This window comes from Microtus pennsylvanicus, chromosome 14, assembly GCF_037038515.1.
Source record: "Microtus pennsylvanicus isolate mMicPen1 chromosome 14, mMicPen1.hap1, whole genome shotgun sequence".
Taxonomy (NCBI): Eukaryota; Metazoa; Chordata; class Mammalia; order Rodentia; family Cricetidae; genus Microtus; species Microtus pennsylvanicus.
The window spans coordinates 9,998,281-10,025,979 of record NC_134592.1 but is presented as its reverse complement, the minus strand read 5'-3'; the positions used below and the strand labels follow the sequence as shown (position 1 = coordinate 10,025,979).

Here is a 27,699-nt window from a genome sequence, read left to right as displayed (position 1 = left end):
TGGCTATGAGAAGGTATAGGAAGTGCTGTGAGTCTATGAATATGAGATTTCCTTAACAGTTTGTTGGGGTATTCTTTTGAGACTCTTCAAGTCTTAAGAGAGAAATGGAGTCTAGCTGACATACATTTAGGATGGTGACATCATAGGACGAAGAACAAACATCTGGATTCCCTGTGACTTCCCAGTCTGAACCTCTAGCTAGTCTGACTGGAAGAAAAGATGTCTAGACTTAACATGAAATTTAGGCTGTTAGCCCAAAGCCTTTATCGTGATAAAGGATGATCAGACCATGGCACTTGGTTTGCACAGGACTGTATGCAGACCTAGTTTCTTTTTTTTATTTCTGTAGTTTAGTGAACCACTAAATGTGGCTAGGAGGTTGATCTCTTTAGAATTGCATCAAAACTGTTTCTATCGCCAGGTGGTGGTGGTTCACACCTTTAATCCTAACACTCATGAGGCAGAGGCAGGCAGATCTCTGTGAGTTCAGACCAGTCTGGTCTACAGAGTGAGTTCCAGGACAGTCAGGACTATTACACAGAGAAACCCTGTCTTGAAAAACCAAAACCACAAAACTTTATCTATGATGATACCAAGGCTTTATTGCTCTTGCCTCATAAGTTCACAGTGGAACTTTCCAGAGATACTCAACATATTGTTATGTTCTTAAAACTTACTTTGAAAAAGAAAAAAAAACTTACTTTGACTTCCAGTATTATTAACTGTTCACATCACATTACTATAAAAATACTTGAGGTAATTAACTTATAAAGAGAAAAAAGATGTATTTAGTTCACAGTCCAGGATTGGGGTGCTGTGTTACTTTGGGCTTCTGGCAAGAGGGGCCTATCTATCATGGTGGAACCATTCATATCACACACCAAGAAGAATGAAAACAGTTGAAAGGAAGACCAGCACCCTGCAGTCTTTTGTGAGGACATGCCACCAAATGCCTTAAGCACTTCTTAGTAGCCCCACTTCAAAGGCTTCACTGTCTCCCAACAGTGCTACCGTAGGGACCTATCCTTTAACACGTGTCTTTGAGAACATTTATCCAAACCAAAGCAGTGGTAGTTAATGTGCAAACGTAGCCTTCATGAGCAGGAGCTTGTGATCATTTGAGAACCTCATCTGTAAGCTAGCCATCTACTTATCCTATGAGTAGTCCATGGAAAACTGATAATCAACCAAATTTGGGGTGGTCATTTCCAGTGCAGAGAGGAGGGGCGCAAGGGTCTGGGAAGACAGATTCACCTTGAGCCAGCAGCTTTGTGATATGGCCTCACATTTCCCATCCTGAACTGCTGGACTGCAGGAATCCTATGCCACACCATAAAATAACCATTTAAGTCCAATGCTAAATCTGTTTAAGATCTTTTCCCATTAAGGGATGACAGAGTCACCTTGTAGATGGTTGTAAATTTCAATGGACGATCTGGTGATCACCCTAAATTCCTTTCCTCAAACAGAAGGTAGCCTGACGTTTGTACCACTTCAGTGCTGGGATAGATGCCATCATCCTCCTAACATATGCCATACAGAAATGGGAGGAGGGCAGCCTAAACAATGGGGCCCACGTTGTTCCCAAAAATCATTAGTATCAATGAAAACAAAAATAGCCTGGCAGCTTAGCTTAGAGTAAGGAAATAGCACAGCTGTATGTAAAGGCCTGAGAAGATTCTGGGTCCAAAGTTTCCAAAAACCTAATTGGAAAAGTATAGACTCTGTATTAGATTTAAAGAAAAAAAATTATTGTTTTCTTTAGTATAATAATGATGTTTCAATTATATGTTAGAATGTCTGTTTTAATGTGCTGGGCATGGGACCTAGGGCCTTTCAGATTGTAGGTGAGTGCTTTTCCATTGAGCTATATCCTAGCTAGTATGTCCTTATTTTAAAGAAATGTATGCTTAGGAACCGAGGTTTGAAATGCCATGTCTGAAATTTCATATAGTTCAAGAAAATACACACATGGGTGGGAGAGTTGGCTCAGCAGTTAAGGGCACTGTTGCTCTTGTGAAGGACCAGGGTTTGATTCCCAGCACCCACATGACAGCTTACAACTATCTGTAACCCCAGTTCCAGGGGGTCTGATGCTCTCTTCTGGCCTTGTGGGCAACAGGCATGTACTTGGTAATATAGATGCATGCAGGCAAAATAATCATATATATAAAATAATAAATCTAAAAGAAAGAAAACATACATGCACACAAAACAAATCATATGTGCCAGACTGTTAGCTGGACAGTTTAGATGAGAGGGACAAGGGTGTGTTCTCTGCATCTCTGCAGGTTTGGCATTTTCAAAGCAGCTTTGAAATAACAAGAAAAAGCTGGATTTGGGGATTTTCTCCTTTGCTAACTAAATAGAGTAGAAAAGCCCATTGATGGGGGAGTGTCATATATCAATCTGTTGATTTCATTGGTTAAGCAATAAAGAAACTGCTTGGCCCTCATAGGTTAAAACATAGGTGGGTGGAGTAAACAGAACAGAATGCTGGGAGAAAAAAGCTGAGTCAGGGAGTCGCCATGATTCTTCCACTCCAGGCAGACGCAGGTTAAGATCATTCCTGGTAAGCCAGCTCATGGGCTACACAGATTATTAGAAATGGGCTAGTCCAGGTGCGAGAGTTAGCCGAGAAAAGGCTAGATATAATGGGCCAAGCGGTGTTTAAAAGAATACAGTTTCCCTGTAATTATTTCGGGGCATAAGCTAGAGCTAGCCATGTGGGCGGCCGCCGCTCATACTACTACAGCCCATCACATGGCAAAAGTGGGGAGTAAGCAAAAGTTTAGGCACTTTTGTACATCAGCATAGGCTTGGGCAAGGCACTGACTGCAGCAAGCCTGTCACCCCCATGGAAAGCAAACTATTACAACAGAATGTTTGTCAGTAACTCTGATTCCAGGTGTTTCTCTGTTACTGAACCGGGACATGGTAATGTGATGCAAATTTCCTCATCTCCCTGTCGAGGTGTTGGGAAGCAGTAAGGAGGTTCTGTGTCCAGTATTGCCCTGTCACTAACTGACTCTCTTAACTCCTCAATTGGCTCACTATCTTTTCTTTTTTGGGAGGGGAGGTTTGCTTCTTTCTCACAGCAGCTCTGGTGATCCCTTGGGCAGCATTAAATGGGCTCTCTTCTTACCCTGGTGTTACCAGAGACCTTAGTGTTTGGGTCTTCTAATAGCTAGGTTCACCTGAGTATGCCAGTAAAAGAGACAGTAGTGAAAAGCAAAGAAAGACGATTTGTTCATTGTGGCCACATTGGGAAAAGGAACAAATGAAGAGGTTCAGTGACCCTCAAGTTAATCCTGAGGGAACTATCTTCAGGATTAGGTTTAAATAAGGGCAAGAGATATGCATAATTAAGCCATCCTGGTCAAGGCCTATCACTGATTTATCATGGTTTTACTCAGATCTATCCTGATAATTTGTTAGAACTGTAAAATCTCTAATAGGAGACCAGTTCCTCCGCTGGCTAACACAATCTTTCCTCCCCCCCTCCCCCATATGAGATTCCTCAGGAAATTTTAATTCTTTAAGGTCTGCTGTTAAGCCATCTGAAAGCCAAGGCGAGGGGCACAAGTGCTTCTTTAGAATATCTTCCATCCTGCCAAGACATTTACACTGGTGGCATCTTGTACTAGGACAAAGAACATCACAGACCCAGTATATGCACTCCATCTAGGGACAGGGACTACAGCTTTTATCTAACATAGCTGATTGCCTTTGTTGTTGCTTTGAGACAGGGTTTCTCTGTGTTAACAGTCTTGTTACAAGGAGAGGGCTACTTGTTTGTCCCTGCCGCCTGGCTAGCTTACACCCGAAATAACCACACAGAAACTATATTCATTAAAACACTGCTTGGCCCATTAGCTCTAGTTTCTTTTTTTGTTTGTTTGTTTTTTGTTTTTTCAAGACAGGGTTTCTCTGTAGCTTTGGAGTCTGTCCTGGAACTAACTCTGTAGACCAGGCTGGCCTTGAACTCACAGAGATCTGCCTGCCTCTGCCTCCCAAGTGCTGGGATTAAAGGTGTGTGCCACTACCCCTTAGCCTAGCTCTAGTTTCCTATTGGCTAATTCTTATATCTTAATTTAAGCCATTTCTATTAATCTGTGTATTGCCACGTGACTATGGCTTACTGGCAAGATTCTAACTAGCGTAACATGGCGTAAGATCCATGGCGTCTCTCACTCTGCCCTCCTTCCCAGCATTCAGTTCTGTCTTCTCCACCTACCTAAGTTCTGCCCTATCAGGCCCAAAGCAGTTTCTTTATTCATTAACCAATGAAAGCAACACATGAACAAAAGAACCTCCTACACCACAGTCTTAGTTGTCTAGCTGTCCTAGACCTAGCTTTTGTAGACCAGGCTGGCCTCAAACTCCTGGAGATCTGCCTGCCTCTGCCTCCCGAGTACTGGGTGGGATTAAAAGTGTATGTCACTACCACCTAGCAGCTCATTATCTTTTAAGACCTAAGCAGGGAAATGGGTTTGATATGCACTCAGTAAATGGTGTGTTTGCTTGTTTTCCTTTTTAAATGAGTGTATGAGAGAGAAAGTAGACATAGCCAGAGCTCAGGTACATCATCATCCCCATTCCCAACAAATCTCTTTGAACACCAAGAAATAGGACTCTGAATAGAACTCTGTACACTTAGGAGACAGCATGCATTTGCTGAGCAATCATTTGGTTCCAGTGGCTGGAGCCACAAAGATGAATGGCACTGTAAATATCAAGCAGACACCCTGTTAAGGACCTTAGGTTCCAGTCAGAGACAATAGTCTGTGCATCAGACCCAGTGGCTCATGGGTTCCAAGACCCAGCACTGAAATTCCCAGTGAGACCTGAAGGTGGGAATCCTTGCAGTGGACCTCCAAGATACTCTCTGGTACACCTGGGATGCTCCACAAAGACAGGACCTAACAGTCCCTCTCCAAGTCCTGTTGAAGAATCTACCCCACTACATGTCTCTTTGGGGGTTGAAAGAATAAGAGGCAATAGTAGCTACACAAGGCACATGGAAGGAAACTGCATACCAAGTCCACCTGGAAGCATAGCTACTGCTTCTCTGAACTGATGTTTTCCTTATTCAGGATCCTCTTAGCTGGGTGCTAATCACATTTGGTTCACATCTGTCCTGCTTCCTCAGCCTCACTTTCATCTCTAGCAAACTCAAAAGATAGTCCTGCACGATCACTACCCTGAGTACTCTCAGTTATGTGCACTCATGTACCTCCACTATGTGTGGCAGAATGGTGAGATAGCTTGCTTTCTGACTTTCTCCAACATTCATTCATATCCGTGTTTTCTGATCATAAAAGAAGAAAAAGCTGTGTGGAGGGCACCAAGCTAGGGCTGTGTCTCAATTCATGGTGGCTTTGACCTTGGAGGAGGCAGTTAGAGTGGAATGGTGGGAGCAGTGCAGGGGGAGCATGTGAGAGTGATGAGGACAGTGAGGGAGGCTGAAAGACGCCTCCAGATGGGCTCCCATCCAGTGACATTTCTCCATAAACTTTATGTCACTCAGTGTGAAGTGGGAGTAAATGGAATGACAACTTCATATTGGTGGTTTTGAGTGCCCACCATATTATTGTAGGCTTTGCCATGCAATGTTCTACCATATTAGGAAGTGATTAGCTTCTCAGAGAGCTTGGAATTAAGACCCCTATTTGCTTTATCCACAGCCTCTTATTTGAAATTCAGTAGATCAGCAGGAGCCCTGCTTCATCCTAGAGCCACCAAATAGGCTCTTAGGATGGACTGTCTTGCTCCCAACTGTTTTGGGGCAAGGGCTTCTTTAATGATTGTCTCAGCCACTTTTAGGGATCACTTTTGGTGTTGTATGTTGAAAGCAAACAAGCCAGGGTGTTATGAGTTGCCTCAGAGTCTGGTCCAATTTTTTGACTTGGGACATGTGTCACCACACTCTCCAACACTCTCTAATTCTAGGCTGCCAAGTCAAGGGCGCTGGCTTATCAAGTGAATATGCAGTCTGGCAGTTCAAACATGCCCTGGCCTCCAGAAACTTACAGTCTTGGGCACATAAGCTCTAAATAGATTTTGTTTTTTATTTTTTCAAGACAGGGTTTCTCTGTAACAGCTCTGGCTGTCCTGGAACTCAATTTGTAGGCCAGGGTGGCCTCAAACTCACAGAGATCCAACTGGTTGCCTCTGCCTCCCGAGTGCTGGGATTAAAGGCATGTACCACCACCACATAAATAACTTTTATAAAATCTTCAAAGTAATCAGATACACATAGGACCTGCAGTGGGGCCAGATGTAGAGATACCTCCTGCAGTCACGAGTGACAATAGTGTGTGTCTGTTAGTCACTACAGTGCGGGTTTATAGGTGAGAACTCTTCTCTTCCTGGATCATAATCCTCAGGACAGACATGTTCAAGGCAGCATGCCTTACTCTTAGTAGTTGTCAAGTGAGTAGGAATGAATGGACAGTTTTCTCGAGGCAGTAGCCCTTCATCTAAGCTTTGAGTCAGACCTCTGGATGTAGGAAGGAGAACACATCCTAGGAAATAGTTTTCCTAATTACCTGGGTTACAGTAAAGTCATTTTAAAGGCCCAAATGTTGTGGGGATGTTTTTTCTGCAAGAACTGCTTTACCACCAGCCTAGCTTTCCTCACTGAAGTGTTCTAGGCAAGGCAACATCAGTTCCAGGACATTGAGAAAGGAAATTCCATGGGCCAAGCCCAGGAATCCCCCCTGTTGTCCTGGTCCTCCTAAGGTGGGAATGGAACTGTGGTGCACATCCTTTAGACCAGTGCTTAGTGGAGCTGGTCAGGAGGCATTGTCCAACAGAGGGACCTAAAAGAGGCAGCTGTTGGAATAGCTTTTAGGATAACGTTTCAGTGGTCAGCTTGGGACATGATAGTAGAGCCCAGAGAAGGATCATATCACACTTCAGTTTGGGACTTTTGCAAAGAGGTAACACACTCCACATGTGGTAGCACACACCTTTAATCCCAGCTCTCAGCAGGCCGAGGCCATCCTGGTTTACATGGTGCATTCCAGACCAGCCAGAGCTACAGGTCAAGACCCTGTCTCAAAAGAAAGGTAACATGTCCAAATTCTTTACAGATTAATGGGAATTACTTGTGTCAGCTCAGCTGGAAAGAGTGTCCTAGGCAGAACAGAGTGAGCTGGGCTAGAGAAGCCACAGAAGCAGTACCTGTTAGGAGGCATGAGTGTTTCCACCAAATTAGATGGGGGAGGGGCTCAACTGGGGACCAGTTGGGAGGATAGAATAGAATGTGAAGGGTTCTAAGGAACTGCCAAGAGCTGGGTAGTAACACACACTCTCGCAGGCTGTGCCTTACATGCTGACACAGGGTGTTTTTTAATTCTGCCAGGGAATTGAGGAAACCTTCAGGGAAATGAGGAAAGAGGAAAGAGAGAAGATAGTTGAAGGAAGATGAGCTACAGACAAGCAGTTTGAGGTCATAATAGCTGTAAGTGGCAAGGCTTCCAGTGAGGCTTGAAGAGGTAGGTCGATCTGCCTTTGAAGTTCTTTCTGTGACCTCATGAGAAGTATATTGGGACTCAGGAGACTGGAACCCAGAGATAGAAACATAGCCAGAAAGATTTTGTGATAGTATAGATGAGAAAGGGCTTAGCACACTGGCAGCAAGGAGGGACAGAAAGCAACAGAATTGAGATGTTTAGGAAATCCTACAGCTGGCCTGTTGGCCACAAAGGGCGAGGAGTGAAAGGGTAAGTATTTGAAGTGACTCTCAGGTGTCAGGAGTGGTTTTGAGGTGGGGTTGCTGGCATTTCGCATATTAGGAAACACTGTGTAGGTTCCCTGTTTGAGTTTATTGAGTTTTGAGGTACTTAAGGGATAGCCAGTAGTCCAAAGTATAGGGTCAGGATCAGAGCTTTATTAACTTAGGATCTCTCGACATCCTGGTGATCACTGTGAACTCTGGCCATGGGTGAGAGCCATGAGGAGACTCCATCCAGGATTTTTGGCACTAGAATCTGCAATCATGTAGAAACCCAGGAACCACCTGAAGCTCACACTGAGCCAGAACCACACAAGGGGATTTGTGATGTCCCAGGAGGAAAAGCTCTGAACTTGGTAGTTTAATGTCAATCAGAACAAATCACAGTATGTATTTTGAATCATCCCCTCAAACATACACATGCAGACACAGTATAGAGTGATTATATAAAAAGCCTGTAAGATATTGGGACCTCATGAAAATCACCCTTTTCTTTCCTCTCCAGCTTTGTGGGGTTGAATTTTATCAGCGCCATGGAGCTCTGAGGCCATGTGGATGCTGGCCTGAGTTACCAGGGGCCTGTTGAAAAGGAAGTAGGAAGCCTTTTTTATTTATAGAAGATCATTTTATAGTCTATATTTTAAAAATCCATCCATGTATTTAATAAATAATGTCTTTTAATAGAAAATGAAATTATCAAACTTCTTCAAATGATAGCTGACTTGGACGTAAGTTCAGCACATCCATGGAGTGTGTGCATCCTGCCGTTTGTATTCATCCAAGTGAATGAGCTGAGAAGGCAGTTGAACAGCTAGACTTCAGCAGCAATGACAGCTGCATAGCAGTCAAGATTTTACCCTCTCCCAACTCAAAGGCATCATAAGCCCACATTAGGAATATAAATGGCAAGAAGTATGTGCACTTCCTTTCATTTAGACTTACTAGTAGCAATAAAATGAAAGTCAGAAAAGTACCATTCAAATGAGAGGGGAAAAAAAACCAACAACAACCGGGTTTTTGGTTAACCACAAGTTTAATTTGAACCCAGTGTGTTAAAAACAACAGGAAAAAAAAAAGGAAAGGAAAGGAAAGAAAATAAGGACCTGTGGCTATCTATCATTACAGTAACTAAAATTGCCATCGGTGCTAAAGTATCTAGCACATGACAGTCCAATGCAAGTGCTTTATTTCTTTTATCTCTCTTCCTAAGATCCCTGAATAGTGTGTGATAACCCAGATACATTGCACCCACTCTAAGGGGCCTGCAGCTCTCTGCATACTGCGTGGTTCTTGGCTCTGCCTCTGTCTGGGCTGCATGTCACCTCCTCCTATACTAGCACATCCACTTTCTCTAGGAGCTGAACACTGTCATCTTTAACCCAAAACCACTTTCTTCACAAGTCTCCCCTGGTTGCCTCAAGTTCTCTTGGCTGGGTAAGGTTTGTATTTCTTGGATTCTCATCTGTAAGCTCCCTGGCATCTGTGCTAAGGTTAACACATGCCCAATTTGATCACTCATGTACTAGAAGAAAAGGTAATAAATAAGGGATTCAGTTAAAGAGAGTTACTGGAATGACAAAGGGGTTTGTAGGTAGCTTTGCCATGATAATAGGCAGAAAAACCAAGATGTTCCTTCAAGATGTTGGGCTGCTGTGGGCTGTCTAGAAAACACTCTGTGACTGGAAAGGTAGGGGTAGAGTGTACTGAGACCAAGAAGGGCTGTCTAAATCAGTCATTCAACCAACAGGCCTCTTGAGAGAAGAGTCAATGCTTGCTGTGTATTGTCAGAACTGCCTTATTGAATGTAATCGAGAATTGGATTATTTTAGAGCTCTTTTCAGCTCTGAGAGGCTCCAGTGAGCACTCATTAGACACTTCTTGTTTACACTCTACGAAAGGTAATAGTCCATATCCTGAGCCACAGGATCTGAGTCACAGAGGAGATCCTGAGCTCAACCCTCTACACTCAGGATGTGTTAAACATTTACAAATCACAGAGAACTGATTCTTAAAAGCACTATTTCTGTGCTGGGTACAAGGCTCTTTTTTTCCAAATACTTTGTTTCCCTGCCCTTACTATGATAAAGTGAACACAGTATGACATTTTTCTTGCCTACTTAGTCTGTTCCTTATGATCACTCAACAGTGAATGACTGTTTTCTCTGCTTCGTGGTTGTTATTTCCAGTCTGCTGTTGTCCTGCATGGTCTCCTTTCTCAGCACCGTCACTCTCCAGCTGTCAGCCACGTCTTACCTTTTCAGTTCGGGGATCCTTACACGCTACTGAGACTGTGTTCAAGAATCTTGGCAGGTGTCTTCATGTGTTCATTTTAATGGTGACAGTTTACCTCTCCAGAGACTGTTTCTGCTGATTTCCTGGTTTTTCTAACATATTCTGAACAGGTGACGGTGCTTTGCCAGGTGTCTTCAGCCAGAGCCAGTGTGTGTGGATAACTGTTGCTCAGTTCTTTAGGTCACCTAACCTCTTTATCTACACAGCATTTCTAATGCTGTCTCGTTTTGATGCTAGATATAAATTGAACATTTGTTGAATGCCAGAAAGAAATCCTCTGTGTGTTGTATTCTGAAGTTGAACAGAAATGGCTGGATATTTGAAATTCCATCCCTGGGTATCTGGGTAAACTCATGTGAATCCTCTCCAGCATCCCAGCCACTCTTTCCTCTTCATTAGATGGGAAATATAGTTAGTGGCTACTTCATAAGCTGTGAGGCAGCAGTGCTTAGGTTCACTGTATTATTTAACACAGGGTTTATAATAATCAACTAATAATAATTCCTCTTTCCTTCAAGCATTCCTCCCTGCAAAGCAAAGCTGTGAGTCTCCCAAGCTGTGGGATTTTGGCAGATACTCCTGTACTCATTTTTGGCATTGTCTTTTTTGGGTGACAAACTCATCACTTCACAAAACAGCACTACTGTGGGCAGTTAGAAGTTCTAGCAGCAAGTTTATATCCTGTTGCCTTTGACCTCTGTTCCAGAAATGCACAGGACCAGCATCTATTACCATAGCCAGGTATGACACTGCAGACTTTCTTCTCTTTCTGCAGTGAACAGAGTATCTGCCAAGCACGGGCTTCCGTGATGGTCTACGATGACACCAGTAAGAAATGGGTACCAATCAAGCCTGGCCAGCAGGGATTCAGCCGGATCAACATTTATCACAATACTGCCAGCAACACCTTCAGAGTCGTCGGGGTCAAGCTACAAGATCAGCAGGTAAGTATTGGAGTCAGCATCACACATCTGAGCTGCGAGCCTACCAGTACATGCTTGGTGAAAAGAAGGCCCAGGCACTTTGCCATCGGAGAGAGATCTGGGTTCAGCTCTGATTCTGCAGCCTTATGGCCAAATATAAGACCAAAAGCAAATTATCTTTTCCGAGAGTCACTTTCCATTTCATATGTAAATAATAAGCTACATCTTTCTGCTCCATTGTGTCAGATCAGAATACAATGACAGATAAAATAGAAAATCAAATAAAACATTCTGTCAGATCAGACTAAAATAACATTTGTGAGAAGTCTTTGGAAAATACAATACACTTGGACTAGGGACATGGCTCTGTATATGATAGTGCACAAGTGTGAGAGCTAGAATTTAGGTCCCCAGAACTCATTAGAAAGCTGGACAAGTGTGGTTGCCATCTGCAGCCCCAACACCAGGAGAGAATGATGGGGATCCCTGGCTAGCCAGTCTCACTAGAACCTGCAAGCTCCAAATCCAACTAGAGACCTTGTCTCAGTAAGGCAGAGAATGATCAACCAGGTGTGGTGGCACACACCTTTAATTCCAGCACTCAGGAGGCAGGCTAAACTGTATGAGTTTGAGATCAGCCTGGCCTACGCAGTGAGTGCTAGACCAGCCCAAGTTACATAGTGAAACTTTGTCTAAAATAAAATTTTAAGTAGAACGCAAGTAAGGAAGATACTTGACATCAACCTCGGCCCTACACTTATTTGCAAATAAGCATACATACGTGCACACCAAACATTCAAAAAAGAAAGAAAAAGAAAAATATAGTATGTAGATGTTTTAGTCCCATTCTGTACTTACCTGTCTATTTATCATTTGCTATTGAGATTTTGGGTTATAACCCCCAAAGTTAAATTTGGCAAAAATACCAAGATGATAGGAGGATGTTATCATCTTTCCCTGGCAAACAGCCTGGACAGCTGAGGTGGTGAGCAGTGTTTCTGGGAAATACCTGTTCAGGTACAAGTACTTTCCCGTCCATTCATGTCACACACAATCAAGGCAAAGTAGTCTAATGTAACAAGCTTACCCAATGCTCCCCACCCTGTTGCCTCTGGGAAGATTGACAAGGCATTTTGAGCAGTGAGACTAGAAGATCTGCGGTTTTTTTATTGAAACAACAGCTGAGATGGCTCAGTGGTTAAGGGGCGCTCCTTTCAGAGGACCTGAGTTGAGTTTCCAGCACCCGCATAGCAACTTACAACTGTCTGTAACTCCAGTTCCAGGGTATCCAATGTTATCTTCCGGTTTCCTTGGACACCAAGTGCTTACAGATATACACGGTACTTAGATATACATGGAGGCATAACATAAAGCAATAATAATAATTGTTATTATTAAAGAGGACTTAAAGTCCTCTCCTTAATGTTTTCTGGAGACTTTATGCTCAGGCTGGTTCCCTGCTGGCCCTGCAGGCAAAAAGTTAGCAATGTGAAGAGAAACCTGGAATTCTGATTTAAGTGTTGTCCACTGGGCAGGTTTCTACATTGGTCAAAACAGCCCTAGCCAGAGTCTGTGTCCCTTCAGGCAGAAAACACAAACATGTTTCTGGATTCCTGCTCTAAGGTAGCCTACCTAACCCTGAGCTTATGCTCAGCTTATGCTGCCTTCTCTTTCCCTTGTTGAGTTCTCTCTAGGCATCTTCTTGACATGACGTCCATTGCCTGGTACTGTTCCTGCATCATAGTGGGTATCCCTAAGTGATTGCTTTTTTTTTTTAAATCTGGAACTGAGGCTGGGAATCTCACTCAGCACCCATGCATGGTAAGCTAAGCAAAGGCTTCATGCATGCTACGCAGGCACTCTATCACTGAGCCACAGCTGTAGCCTTTTCCATTCCAATCACACCATTTGGTTGCTTCTGAACCCCTAGTACTGTGAACCAAATAGATTTCTTTATAACATGAGCCTGCTTCTGATGCTTCTTTGTAGTAATGAAAACAGACCAGCAGCAAGTATACTGTTAGAAGATGCTATGTGTTACCCTGTGAACGGGGTTTGCAGGAAGGTTCTGAGAAGGTTATTTCGTCATCAGGTGGAGACTTGTATCTCAGAGTCTTTACCAGCCTGTAGGTTCTATATTGTTTTTTAGATCCTAGCTAGCAGTACAGCGGCCAGGGAGACTGTTCTCTACTATTAAGCTTCTTTCTTTGTAAAAGACCTTTAGATTATTTTTGCTCAGAAGTCTCAAAACCATGTTAGACTTTTGGTGTTTTAAGTGCTTCCTCTTAAAAACAACAACAACAAAAAAAAAAAAAAAACAAAACAGGAAAGGCACTCCCATGTACTCCTACATTCCCCAAAATAAAACATGCACACAGTGTGATTACGAGCTCCTGTGTGGAAAGTGCAACATTTAAAAATAAGCTTATCCTTTGAAAGTACCTAAAGCAGGCCTGCTGAATCTTAGGGAATTATCTTTAAAATAAATCTGACTAGGAAAGGTTGAAAGTGAAGGATTAGAAAACTGTAACCCTTATAATCACTACCATAATAAGCTGGTAGCTGCTATGTATGTCAGATATGACAGGCAACAACTATTCCAAAGAAAGACTGACCTTTTTTTAATAAGACACCCCATCAGAAGAGAAGTCACAGCAGCCCTAAATTTGAATGCATCTAATAATGTATGTTCTAAATATATAAGCAGAAATGGACCAAACTAGAGGTCTCAGGAAATAGACTAATTGCGAAGCCTACTTGCAGATTCTAATCATGGCTCCAAGTAGCATACTGAAGAAGCAGGCAGAAATGAGTGAAAACAGAGGGATTTTTGTTAGCATTATTAACCTGCTTGGCCTGATTTATGTTGTGGAAACTGCAGCCAACAGCTGTATGGTATTACAAGTGTCTTAGTTGGTGTTTTTTATTGCTGTTGAAAGACAAGATGACTACAGCAAACACTTAATAAGGAAAGCATTTAATTGGGGCTGGCTTACAGTTCAGACGTTTAGCCCATTATTCTTTTGATGGGAAGCATGACAGCACACAGGCAGACATGGTGCTGGAGAAGGAGCTGAGAATTCTACCTTTGGATCAGCAGGCAGCAGGAAGAGAGAGTGACGCTGGGCCTGGCTTGAGCTTCTGAAACCTCAAAGCATACCTCCAATGACTCACTTCTCCAACAAGGCCACACCTCCAATAATTCCACTCCCTATGATCCTATAGGAGTCATTTTCATTCAAACCACATGATATGTACCAACAGAGAATATGCTAGACTATGGAGCACACCAGAATGAAAAAGGATCAAAATCATACAGAGTATATGCTTTCAAAATTTCTATTATTACTTTGTCTATATTTGGTGTGTGGTATACTTAGTGTGAGATTCTGGGTGGGTGCATGTCACCACTCATGTGTGAAAGTCAGAGGATAGCTTTATGGATTTGATTGACTACTTTGGCCTTTATATAGATGCTGAGCAGAGCATTGCAAGACTTGCATAACAAGTGCCTTTGCCTGCTGAGCCATTCACCAGCCCCTAGAGTATCTTCTTTGACCACAGAGGAATCAAACCAGAGTCAGTGACAGGAAGACAGCTAATAAAATCTCTGTCTTCTCTGCATTTGTTTTTGTTGTGCATTCAGCTAGTGTGCAGTAGTTATGGAAAGAGGGACATTACTAACTGACTCCTGGGGCAAACAAGAAATGGAAATGTAAGATGAGAGTATTTTGTGCTGCTAAGTAGTAAAGAACAGCAAAGTTTATGAGGTGTTGCTAAAACTGCTCACAGGAGAAATTTTGTTTTATAAATGTATATATTGCAAAAGAAGAATGATTAATTTTGGTGGTCTATGCTTTTTATCTCAGGAAGCTAGGAAAATAGTTAAACCCAACAAAAGTAGGAGGAAGAAAACCATAAAATTTTTTTAACTGGATCTGGAGAGATGGCTCAGACATTCAGTGTTTGCTGCTCTTCCAGAGAACCTGAGTTCTGTTCCCAATACCCATATCAGGTGGCTCACAAACCAGCTTCAAGGAATCCAACACCCTCCTCTGACCTCTTATGCACATGTGGCATTCACACATACAGAAGTAAATACATAAAATATTTTAAATGAAAATTTAAAAACCCTAATAATATAAAGTAAATGAATGATAGAAGAAAGTAAAATATCTTGGTTCTTTGAAGCAAAAATGTTGGTTCTTTAAAAATAAAATTAATAAACTCATAATAAGAACAATCAAGGGACTTTTTAAAAGAAAAATACAAACCGTAAATATCAGAAACCAAAGGGGTATTATTACTACCAACCTATAAACTTTAAAAATCAATATGCTTGGAAATTAGGCAGCTTAGATGAAATAGATAGATGCCTCAAAAGCTGCCAAAGTTAACATGAGAGTAATAGAAAAACTAAATAGTTTTATGTACTAAAGCAATTTAATCTGTAATTCCAAGTGTAACATTCCCACAAAGGAGACTTCAGGCACAGGTAGCCAGCTCAGTGAGCTTTTCCATTTATTTGATGAAGAACAGTGCTAGTGTTACATAGCGCCCAGAAACAAGAAGATGGATCCTACATGGCCTTATTACCACGATGAGAACATTACAAAGCAGAAAACCACAAGCTAAATAATTAATGACCTAAACCAAATAAATATTTTTAAATTCCTGATAAATGATATAATTTATTACAGGAATACAAAATTAACAGAACAAGGGGGAACTGTATAAATTAGAAAAGGCACTTAGTAAAATTTAGTGTCCCTTCATGATGAAAATTAAGAGGAAACTGGGAAAAATAACTTGGCAAATAGTATCTATAGACAGCAAAAGCCCTAGTCATTAAACTTGCCCTATATTCCAGGAGAACAAGACAAGAAAAAGAGAGAATAAACTTATCTTTCATCTCAGATGATTTAATAATATAGAGAAGTGTCAACAAGATGGCTCAGCAGGTAAATGTGCTTGCTGGTAAGCCTGGTGACCTGAGTTCAGTCCCCAGAATCCCCATGGAAGAGGGAGGAACTGACTCCCACTAAGTCCTCTCACCTCAATGCTCATGCCATGGCACAAACATGTATATACACATGCATACACACATATGCATACAAATAAATGCAATAAACCTTTTTAAATAATTAAGAGTGTCTGAACTACCTACAAACTGATGGTGCTATAATTAGTATAAAATATATTAACATATTGTTATGCTAAATGAGTTTGGCGGACACCTGTGTTTTTTTAATATGTTAGCAGTAAATAACTATAAAATTAAACTGTTTCAAATGATATTTGGAAGCTCACCAGAAAATTTCAAAGGCTTTGGAACAACTCTCGCTGTAGCTACAACCTTCTGTATACTGGAAACTGTTAAGATGGTTGAGAGGACTCAAGCAGCCAAGCTGCTCAGAAACTGACCACGTTCATGAACTGAGGCCCTGGTGTCATTAGATGTCACTTCTTCAAAATCTCACCCATTTAAGATTCCAGCAGGTATTTGTAGAAACTAGTAATCTGCTTCTAAGATTCATATGAAAATTATAGGATCATCTTGAAGAACCAAAATGGGGCTTGCACTTTCATATTTCCAGTCTTACTATAAAGCTGTAATAATTGCAGCAGGGAGATACTGACAACTGACAAGATCAACTAACAGACTCAGAAATTTAGGAATGGCTAGATAAAGCCACATATATGTGGTCCCTTGGTTTATGACAAGGCATCTTTATGTTCAGCAAGGAAAAGATGTTATTTTCAATAAATAACCCCAGTTCAGTCTGTATTTTATTTTTAAATGGTTACGCCAAACCTCAGAATTATTTCAGCCTAAACACTAAAGGCCAACAGTAGCGGGGTTCTTAGGAATCTGAGGTGGGAGGACTGCTTCAGACCAAGAATCCAGGACTACCCTTGGCAATGCAGCAAGACCCCATCTTGAAAGAAGCATGAGAGAGGTGTTCAGAAACCAGTATAACATTGAGAAGAAAGTACAGGAAAATTTTCTCATGACTTTAGAGAAAACAGATGTTCAGTGATTAAGAACACTTGTTGTTGCAGAGGACCCAGGTTTAGTCCCAGCACCCACATGGTGACTCACAATCTGTAAATCCAGTTGTAGGGCATATGACGTCCTCTTCTGACCTCCACTGGCACTGAACATTCACATGGTACACAGATACCCATTCAAGTAAAATATATAAAATAGATAAATCTAAAGAAATTGAAAAAAAGCATTAGCTATAGAGGACAGATTATGGATGGACTTCATTAACACTGAGGAGTTTCCTTACTGTGCACAACGAGATGGAAAAGCAAGCTACACCCTGGGGGGACTACTTCCCCGAAGTATGTAATAGGCCAATTCAATCAGGAAGGATGTATACAAAGCTGAAAATTAACTTTAAAAAAGCCAAATAGCTTGAACAAAGACTTCCCAAAAGAGCAGTTGCCAGAAGTGACAAGCTAACAATGGTGGCAAATACAAGGAAGGTGCTCAGCCATTGTGTTTGGGGAGACACTATGCAAACCACCTGGGATAACACTATACTCCACACCCCAAGGGTGCCCTTCAGAAGTCAGACAGTTCTGATGGAAACAACCCTGGGATAGTGCTATACTCTGCACAACTCAAGGGTGCCATTCAGAAGCCAAACAATTCTGAGTATTTCTGGCCAAGTGGATCTCTCATATGTCGCTCAGGAGAGTGGAAATTGGTACCATCTTCCTGAGAAATCTTATGACCAAGGCTACTAAATCTAAATGCACACAAACCATACCCCTCCCTTCTGTGTAGATGCCCAAAGAAACAAGAATTTGTATCTACTAAAAATAAAAATATAGAGCAAAATAGCCAAGGGCTAGAAACCAACTCAGACACTCATCAATAAGAGCATGGAGAAGTTATTTGCTGTTAAAATGACATGTTTAGCCCACAGTGATGCTGCATGCCTGTAGTTCTACCACTAGAGAGGAAAGGGCAGAGGATTCATGAGTTCAAACCCCATGCTACATAGCGAGTACCAGACCAGCCTGGGCTATGTAGTAAGACTCTGTCTAGGCATGGGGGTAGGGAGAGAAATGGATGAATTTCACAGATATTATGTTAAATGGAAAGAGTCAGAAATAGCACTGTATGCCATATTAATCCATTTTTAGTTTAAGAATTGGTTGGCCGCGTGGTGGTGGCACACACCTTTAATCCCAGCACTCAGGAGGCAGAGGCAGGCGGATCTTTGTGAGTTTGAGGCCAGCCTGGTCTACAAGAGCTAGTTCCAGGGACAGGCTCCAAAGCTATAGAGAAGCCTTGTCTTGGAAAAACCAAAAGAAAAAAAAAAATTGATAAGAGTTACCAATAGTGAGAAAAGTTAGAGCATAGTTATCGCTGAGGGGCGCTGTTGAGAAAAGAGACATCAGAAGAAAGCTTGTCCCATCCAAAAGTGGCCACACAGTGTTACAAATGCCCAACTATCTCCTCTAACTTGCTCTAAGTAGAACAAGCAAATAATCAGGTAGGCACTAAGATTTTAGCTTCCACCAGTAAAACCTATCTGGGAGTTGGTAAATACCAGGCTTCTCTCTGTCTTTGACCAAGTGATATATTAGTTATGCACCGCCTGCACATGCATTCAAGGCACACTTTGTGGGACTCTCCTTTATAAGAGGATGGTTTAGAAGTTGTGAAAATAAATTTTAAAGTGGTGGTGTCTCTCTGGTGGTTCAGCTTATACGAGTGTTTTATCTTCACAGGTCTATTAGGGAATATATTATCCACACTGTTGCCGTCCCTTTGCATTTCATGGATCTACTAAGAGTTGCTCAGCTGAAAAGGAATAAACAGGATTCGATGTACAGTGCTTTAACTCAATAATCTGCTCATTTCTTATACCAAGAACCACCATGTCTTCAAAGCAGTTGTAGCCTGTTGGGGTATTTGTGGATAGCAGCTGGCAGTCTTTAGGCTCCAGGGATAGCAACAACAGAAATGCCAGTATAAGGTCTTTTTTTTTTTTTTAAACACAGGGTTTCTCTCTGTAACAGTCCTGTCTGTTCTGGGAGTTGCTCAGTAAACAAGGTTGGCCTCAAACTCACTGAGATTTACTTTATCTCTGAGTGCTGAGATTAAAGGCATGTGTCATACCACCTCCCCAGTATAAGGTCTTAAGACCTGTGCAGCCAGAACCAATCCAGGAGGCTCCAGAGATCAAAGCCAGGCCACAGGAAATTAGAGAACAATGTTAGCTCATTTTGCTGGCAGTGAACTGCAGCATGGAGTCCCCTCTATAGACTGTTCCAGCCCTCCCATTAGTTTACTGTGTAACTTTGTTCAAGTCCCTTGTTTTTCCTGGCCCTGATTTCCCAACTACAAAGAGAATTCCTAAGATCCCTATGAATTCTTTTCCTGTACCTGGGATGGGTATTACTTTTCTCCTGATGCTTGCATGACTGAGTCACCTCTGAGATTGTAGTCAGCCATCTCAACTCATAGTCTTAGAAGTCTCACTTCCCTAGAGCATCTCCCCAGCCAGTCTTGCTTTGTTCTTTCTCAGCCAACCTTAATATGTCACTTCCAGACCTCTTCTGCACAACTTTCTCACAGAACATCTGCTATGAGTTGACTGGGACAGAAAGGTTCTTAGCTTCCTGATTCTGTGCACGACTCCAGTCACTAACCCAGTGGTTCCTAACTTTCCAAATGCTGTGACCCTTTACTACAGTTTCTCATAATGTGGTAACCCCCAACATAAAAATTTTTTATTGTTACTTCATAACTGTAATTTTGCTACTGTTATGAATCATAATGTAAATATCTATGTCTTCTGATAGTCTTATGTGACCCCTGCAAAGAGTTGTTTTGACAACCCCCATGAGGGGTCATGACTCACAGGTGGAGACCCATTGCTCTAACCTTAACAGCCATTTTAATCATGCTAACTTGGCAGTTCATCTCATACATACACTCCACAAACACTTGAGCCTTTTTTCAGCAGTGTAAAATTAAACGAGTCAACCCCCAGCTTGGGTCTTCCGCTTATCAGTACACATGTGTATGTCTGCTCCTACTCAAGAACTTGTATATAGATACTAGCCAAAATATTCACCTGTTGCTATGTAGCAAGTAAGTTGTAAAATGGTTCCATCTCTTCTCCTGATTTAGTACATGTGTCCAATGACTCATCTTACTTGTTCACTTCATTATACGTGGACCTAAGTTCAACTTGCATGTGAGGGAAATCTAGGATGGTGCTGTTCTAGATATTGTCTGTAATTACTATTCTCCGGCTTTTCCTGATCCTGTAACACAGCAATATGAACAGTTATGGAGAGCAACAAACCATTACCGTATTCTTTCTACTTTACAGGCAAGAGGACTCTTAGGGGAGGATTACACAGCCAGGTGATGGCTGCACCTAGAGTTTCAGGCCACCACTGACTTCACAGAGCACCACTTTCTAAATAGCCTGAAATCATTCTCTTTCAGTGTCTAGAAGAGCAAACATCGAGGGGCCCGCAGACCTGCTGTTGAGTCTCTGCCGGCCATGGCTCTCTGAATGTCTGTCTTCGCAGTCTTTTGCCCTGCCTGGCTGATAGCTGTTATGTGTAGTAAGGGGAGAGCGGGCTGTGTCCCGCCACCTGGCTAGCTTAACTTCCGAAATAACCACACAGAAAACTGTATTAATTAAATTACTGCCTGACCCATTAGTTCTCGCCTCTTATTGGCTAACTGTCATATCTTGATTCAACCCATTTCTAATAACCTGTATGTCACCATGTGACTGTAGCTTACCGGCAAGATTCTAACCTATGTCCCTCTCAGGCCGGAGATTCATGGCGTCTGCCACACTTCCCTTCTTCCCAGCATTCTGTTCTGTCTACTCCACCTATCTAAGTCTGCCCTGTCAAAAGGCCAAGGCAGTCTCTTTATTCAACCAATAAAAGCAACACACAAACAGAATAACCTCCTACACCAATTATGTCTGTTGGTGATTAATAACAAAAATAGCTGTGAGGCTGTATATGTGTGTAATATATTTCTACAAGTCATCGTTGAAAATAGAACTTGTTTATTATGAATTCTGAACACTGATAAGGGCTGTGGGAAACTGAAATCAAACTGCAAAATACTGTTACCCTTTAGGAGCTTCATATCTAGAAGATATGGATTAAGTGTAGCTAAAATATAGCTGGCACCAGGAGATCCTTTCAGAATCCCCACAAGGTCAATAAGGCAGCATTAGTACCTTCATCTTATTGTTGGAGAAACTGAACCTTAGAAAACAGCATTGATTCCCTAAGTGGCACAACCAAGAGACAGGGTCTGGACCAGAACCCAACCGGGGAATTTTAGTCCTAGTTCAGACCTAGTTAAGTGAAATAACAAGTTTCCAGCTGTTCAATTATAGTCTGAAATGCCTGATCACCTTTTCCCTCCTGTGAACCTTATCCCTCACACTACCCATGGTTGAAAGGATACAGTATCTTTGCCCATGGCAGCTCCCTCCAGCTCACTTACATTTAATTTATTTACACGTATTTCTCTCTTTTCTCCTCCAGGTTGTGATTAATTATTCAATCGTGAAAGGGCTGAAGTACAATCAGGCAACACCCACCTTCCATCAGTGGCGAGATGCCCGTCAGGTCTATGGCTTAAACTTTGCAAGTAAGGAAGAGGCAACCACTTTCTCCAATGCGATGCTCTTTGCCCTGAACATCATGAATTCCCAAGAAGGAGGTAAGCAGGACATTGTCTTTACTGGATGTTGAGGCTCTCTCTTGTTCTGTCTGTGTCCCAGCTCTGGTTGTCTAACATCCTGACATTGCTACTTCATTTATTGACATGATGTAGACCCTCAGAAACCTGTTACTTGACTTGAGGTTCATAGTAATGACTAAGAATAAGGAAGAGGGATTAATGTGCTGTTGTGAAATGCAGGTTTGTATTAATGTGCTCCTGAAGCCCTCTGTGAGATGTGTTGTATGTTAGCCATCCTACTGCTGTATTCCAGAACACATACCTGACATGGCAGAATAGATAAGAAGTGAATGGAGTCCTACCCACTTTAGAATTTAGAGTTCACAGATTCATAAATAGCTAACTTTAATGTTCTACAGTGAGTGCTGGAATAAAATGTGTGCAAAGTACTTGGGGACTACAAAAGAAAACAATAACTGCCCATCTGGGCTGTAAGAGAGGCCCTGACAGCAGTGGTGACATGAGAGCTGAAGCTCAAAGGAACAAGGACTACACTCAGCAGGGTGTGCTGAGGAGAGAGCTACTGCTGCAGAGGTAGAGGTGGGAGAGCTTGCATGTGTCAAAAGAAAAAACCTACAGCGCAGTGTGTCTGGGGCCTGTGTACAGGTGCAGAGCAGCTAGATGAAACTGGAAGCGTGACAAGTTGACAAGTTGGGCCCTGTAAGGCTTGGGAGTGGGACTAGCAAAAGTCCCGGAATCCAGCAGTTACAGCAGAGCACCAAACTGTTGGTGACTTTTGACAACTTTGAGGAAGGACCTGAGCTTTCCTAATGAGGGTGTATTGCTGGCCTCAGTTGGTCCTGCAGTTGGCAGGCATCTTAACCTTGGTGGAGCACAGTGGTGGCAGAGCACAGTGGTGGCAGTGCACAGTGGTTATGAACCAGGCTTGGAACCACTTTACTTGGTTTGAGCTCTCTTTTGCTGCATTCCCAGTCAACAAACCATTGAGCAACTCACTGAAGGTTCCTGGGCCTCTGCATCCCTGACTACAAATGCAGACAAGGAGAGTTGCTTTTACATTTAAATGAGCTAGATGGTTGTCATCTCTTGATTCAGCATGTGTATTATGTTACTGCTGTTGCTACTGCCTGCAGCCAGCACCACTGCTGCTACCCCCACTACCAAAACACAAAAGGAGACAGGTGCCCATGCTGCTAAAGGGAGATGACATTTGAACATATACTGAGCCTGATATATTGGTGCTTTGGGCTCAGCTTAAACACTTCAAGAGATTTTGTGAGCTAAGAAGACTATATGGAGTGAGGTTTTGTGAGTCATGTGTGAGTCTTCTCTTGTTGTGCTAAGACAAAGGCAGCTTATAGAAGGAGTTTATAGCCTTACAGTTTCAGGGGGTTAGAGTCCATGACCATTGTGATGGGAGTTTGGGAACATGCAGCAGGCAGGCAGGCATGGCATTACAGAATAGGCACAGGGCAGCTGGAGAGCTTACTAGGAATGGCATTGGCTTTGTTTGTTTGTTTGTTTTGGTTTTTTTTAATTTTTTAAAATCTTTTTCGAGACAGGATTTCTCTGTACCTTTGGAGCCTGTTCTAGAACTAGCTCTTGTAGACCAGGCTGGCCTTGTACTCACAGAGATCCACCTGCTTCTGCCTCCTGAGTGCTGGGATTAAAGGCATATGCCACCACTGCCCTGCTTTTTTTTTTTTTTTTGAGACTGGGTTTCTATGTGTAACAGCCCTGGCTATCCTGGAACTAGCTCTGTAGACTAGGCTGGCCTTGAACTCACAGAGATTCTTTCCAGGTATTGTAGTGGTGAACTATCATGAGGGAATTGCTTATTAGGGTCACATGGTGTCAATTCTAACACAGGCCCACATCCCCAGTGGACTGAACAAATGGTCTTGTTGATGCTGGAATGGAGCCTGCCAGTTTGGATGTGTAGATACAGAGTTAGTGTACCTGGTTAGCATTGGTAGTGGCTGCTGCTGACTGAGCTTTCTCAGCAGCTGATATGTCATGCACAAATGTGAAGCATGTATCTACGGTGTGCTTACATGCAACTCCCAGTAGTTACCAAACCTGAAAGAAAGGTACACTTGACCCAAAGGCTTCAGCAGCCACATAGCCTTCAATACTGCAGTTGTTTGCTCTGTGTACAACTGATCGCCCAAATCATATGGATTGTATAGTTGCTTGTAACATGACATCTTGAATCCCAAAGTTGTGCAGGATCCCAGGCTTAGGGTGGCATCTAGCACCCCATAAACAGACATACCCCTTTCGTTCCCCCTTGGGAATCTTTTCTTCTAAGGTGTCTGGTTCCTGTGACCTTCTGAGGTCTCCTGTAGACCTCCATCACCACAGGTGAGTCTTGATCAGCTTTTCCTACCCCTCAGTATGTGGATAGAAATGGGTATGGACTTGGGGTCTTCCCAGGCCTGCAGGCACAGGCCACTTAGCTGTACCATTTAAAGTAAGCTATATTTGCCTACCCCCAAAATTAAAGCGTGTCTTTGTGTCTTCAGGCTCTTGGCTAACTCTCACCATATCCCTGGGAGATGTTATCTCAGATGCCTTCCCTGCTTTCTGGACCAGAAAGCCAAAGCTCAGAGAGGAAGTAACTGCTCAGAAATCTTATAATCATAACTGCTGAAACTCAATGCTGGAACCAAGTTGTTTCATAGTTCTGTTTTCTGGGCTCTGAAAAGCAAACATTTGTGCCTCAAATGATTTCTTTTATTTGATTCTTTCTCTCCACAGTGAGATGTACTAGCTTGTTTTTGTTTTATCGTGTTTAGTTTTATGGGTTGTTTTTTTTTGTTGTTGTTGTTGTTTTTTCTGAGACCGGGTCCTCTAAAGCCAAGGATGACCTTAACCCCTGATCCTCTTGCCTTAGCTTCTAGAATACTGGAATTACAAGTGAGCACTATCTTGTCCAGCTTTGTTTTAGTGTTTTTTTTCTGTTTTAAAGACAAGGTTTCCTGTGTAGCCTAAGCTTGACTTGCGATCTCCCTATCTCATTTTCCTGAGTGGTAGGTTTGCAGGCATGCATCTCAATGTCTGACCTGAAAACCACTATTAACTCATGATTCTTCACATTATTCTGGAAGAGGTTAAAGTATAGTAGAATAGTATTTTTTTTTTTTTTTTTTTTTTTTTTTACTGTCTGAATTCTCCATGGAAGAGATTCTCAGATGTTTGACCCTTGACAAAGCTACTTTGCTGATGGTTTTTTTTACCAGGTACCTACTGGATCTAGCTTCTTGTTTCAGTGATTTTTGGATACCCAGTCTTCAACTTCAGGCCTAACCCAGGGAAACTAAAGTCAATTTAGCAGGTACAAAACAGTTAAAGTAACAGTTACAGAGTGTTTCCCATTGCCTATGAAGAGGTAAGGTATCTTAGAGCTAGCAGAAGCTCTCACAGTTCTGGAGAACAAAACTCTGAGTTCAGGGATTGTCCTGGGGAGGTGGGGGCTTACTGAGGCTTTTTCTACAGATGTTGATATCTAGAAGTTACCTGAAGTGGAAAGGGCTATTTGGCTCTAATGCCACTCCCTTCAGTGTTAAGGAAGTCAAGATCCCTGTGTGGGTTGCTCTGGAAGCTCCCACTAGTGGAAACAGTGCTACAGCCTAACTTTGGTGGCTGCCATCTGTGTCTGCTGCTAACTACAGAGCATGCCCTACAGACCATGTGACCCAGCTTTCCTGGGTATCATATGACAAGGCATGGTGTGATGGCCACAGATGGTACTTAGGCTCAGGTACGACTTGGAGAGAGAAACTTCTCTGGCCTGGGTACATGGAATTATGGAAATAGTTAATACTTAGACTTTCTCTTCAAAGCCTACAATTTTTATTTTTCCCCAGGCCACTTATTCAGGTGGCCTTTTCCTGCTCTTCCTGAGAAATGGTTCTCACCAACCAAGAAGCCTAGTTGAGGCCAGGGGCCAAGAACCCCCAAGAAGACTAATTGGGGTATAGAGGTTTTTGTTCTTAAACTCTAAAGCACTTAGGACAGCCTACTGTGATACGAAAGGGCTCTGAGATCCAAAATAGAGGTATCCAAAATAGAGGTATGTATCTTGTTTGGAGTTGAGAGTTAAGGTTAGGTCTTCTGGTTTGGAATCCAGTGCTTCTACAGCTGTGCTTCCAGGGGTCAGGGAAGGTACAAGTCCAGGTTGTTGAGCTGTGCCCATGCTGCACCATTGGTGGGCTTCTCATATTAAAGATCAGATCTCAGGTAGCCCAGCAAGGCTGGTTCATCCTATCATTCCAGTCCCTTGCAGGAGAATGAGGTGGACTTTAGTGTCAGTGTCTGTCTTGTTGCTGACTCTTGAACTGCTGATACCACTTCCAGAAAGCATTCAGACTGTCTCTGCCTGCATTGTTGGTCTGCCTAGTCCCCAAGCAAGGAGAGATGTTGACCACTGTTCTACACTCTGTCCTGCTCAGTTTCCCTCTCTACCTCAGACATCCTCCAGTAGCAGGGTTTAGTTAGAGTTTCTATTGCTGTGAAATGACACCATGACCACAGCAACTCAACTGGGGTGGCTTACATTTTCAGAGGTATAATCCATAATCATCATGGTGCGACATAGTGCTGGAGAAGGAGCTAAAAGTTCTTAAATCTTTATTCAAAGGCAACAGGAAGTGAACCAAGACACTGGGTATAACTTGAGCATAGGAGACCTCAAAACCTGCCCCCACAGTGACACACTTTCTTCAGCAAGGCCACATCTACTCCAACAAAGGCACACCTTCTAATCATACCATTCTGTATGAGATTATAGTGGCCAATTACATTTAAATTACCACATTCCATTCCCTGACTCCCATAAACCTGTAACAATATCATAATGCAAAATACAACTTCAAAAGTCCCCATTTAACAGTATTTAAAAGTCCAAAGTTCAAAGTCTTTTCTGAGATTCATGCAATCTCTTAACTATAATCCCCTATAAAATCAAAATCAAAGAACAGATCACATACTTCCAACATATAATAGCACAAGATATTCAATACTGTTCCAAAACATGGGGAAAGGAGCACAGAGAGGAAATACTGGATCAAAGCAAGACCTAAAACTAGCTGGACAAACTCTTAAACTCTGCATTTTCGTGTCTAGTGTCAAAGTACTCTTCAGATCTCCAACTTCTTTCAGCTTTTGTTGACTGCAACATCGTCCTTTCTCTTGGGTGGGTTCCACTTTCTGTTAATAGCTTTCCTTGACAGGTATCCTGCAACTCTGGCATCTCCAACATCTTAGGGTCTCCAAGGCAATCCAGGATTTACCTTCACAAGCTTCTTGAAATGGCCTCTTTAAGCCTTTATGCAGGCACACCCCTGATAAATGCCTGGCCTCGGTGTTTCCTTAGTTACTCTCTAACTCTAAAACCAGAACCATGTCACTGAAGTTTCCAAGTTCTGCTGCTTAGTGGGGCTGGAACATGGTCCCCTTATTCAATTACATCTTCATCAACTTTGTGTAGTTCCCTTCATTGCCTACACTTAGCTGTCCTGAAACTGGGTTTGTAGATCAGGCTTCAAACTCAGAGCCAGCCTCTGCCTTTCCACTGTTGGGATTAAAGGTGTGCACCACCGCACCTGGCCCTAAGCTTTTCTTTAGCTCCTTTTCACAAGCTGGAAACTTAGTTGGGTGGGATCTCACCCTGAGGTTGCCACTCCCTTTATTACATTTCTTAATCTGTCTATCTCCTTGAGCACAGCGCTTATTTCCATTCTATGTCCTGGTTCTCTTCTTCTCCTCAAATTTTACATTTGGTATTTTTCCTTGCTCAGCTTCCTCTGTTTGATATAAATCTTTACAAGCATGAACAGTAGTAACCATATGACAGAGTCTATACTAGGATGTTTTGAGATTCCTTCTGCCAATGGAATTAATCCAGATCTCTTCACTTTAGCCTCAGGCAGACCCTTTGAAAAAGGGCTAGAGCAGCTACATTTTTCACCAAAATACCACAAGACCAGTCTCTAAGCTACATACTAGCATTCTTCTCCTCTGAA

The 27,699-nt window shown here is 42.4% G+C and overlaps 1 protein-coding gene across 6 annotated transcripts in view; it reads left to right on the top strand.

Moving 5' to 3' along the window:
• Positions 1–27,699, top strand: part of Evl (Enah/Vasp-like) — a 147,073-nt gene that overhangs the window by 79,131 nt on the left and 40,243 nt on the right. For all 6 annotated transcript variants that reach the window (XM_075947348.1, XM_075947349.1, XM_075947343.1 and 3 more), the window contains 2 exons: positions 10,809–10,977; positions 21,514–21,691. In XM_075947348.1, the coding sequence (XP_075803463.1) occupies positions 10,809–10,977; positions 21,514–21,691 (347 nt within the window). The remainder of the gene's footprint in view (positions 1–10,808; positions 10,978–21,513; positions 21,692–27,699) is intronic.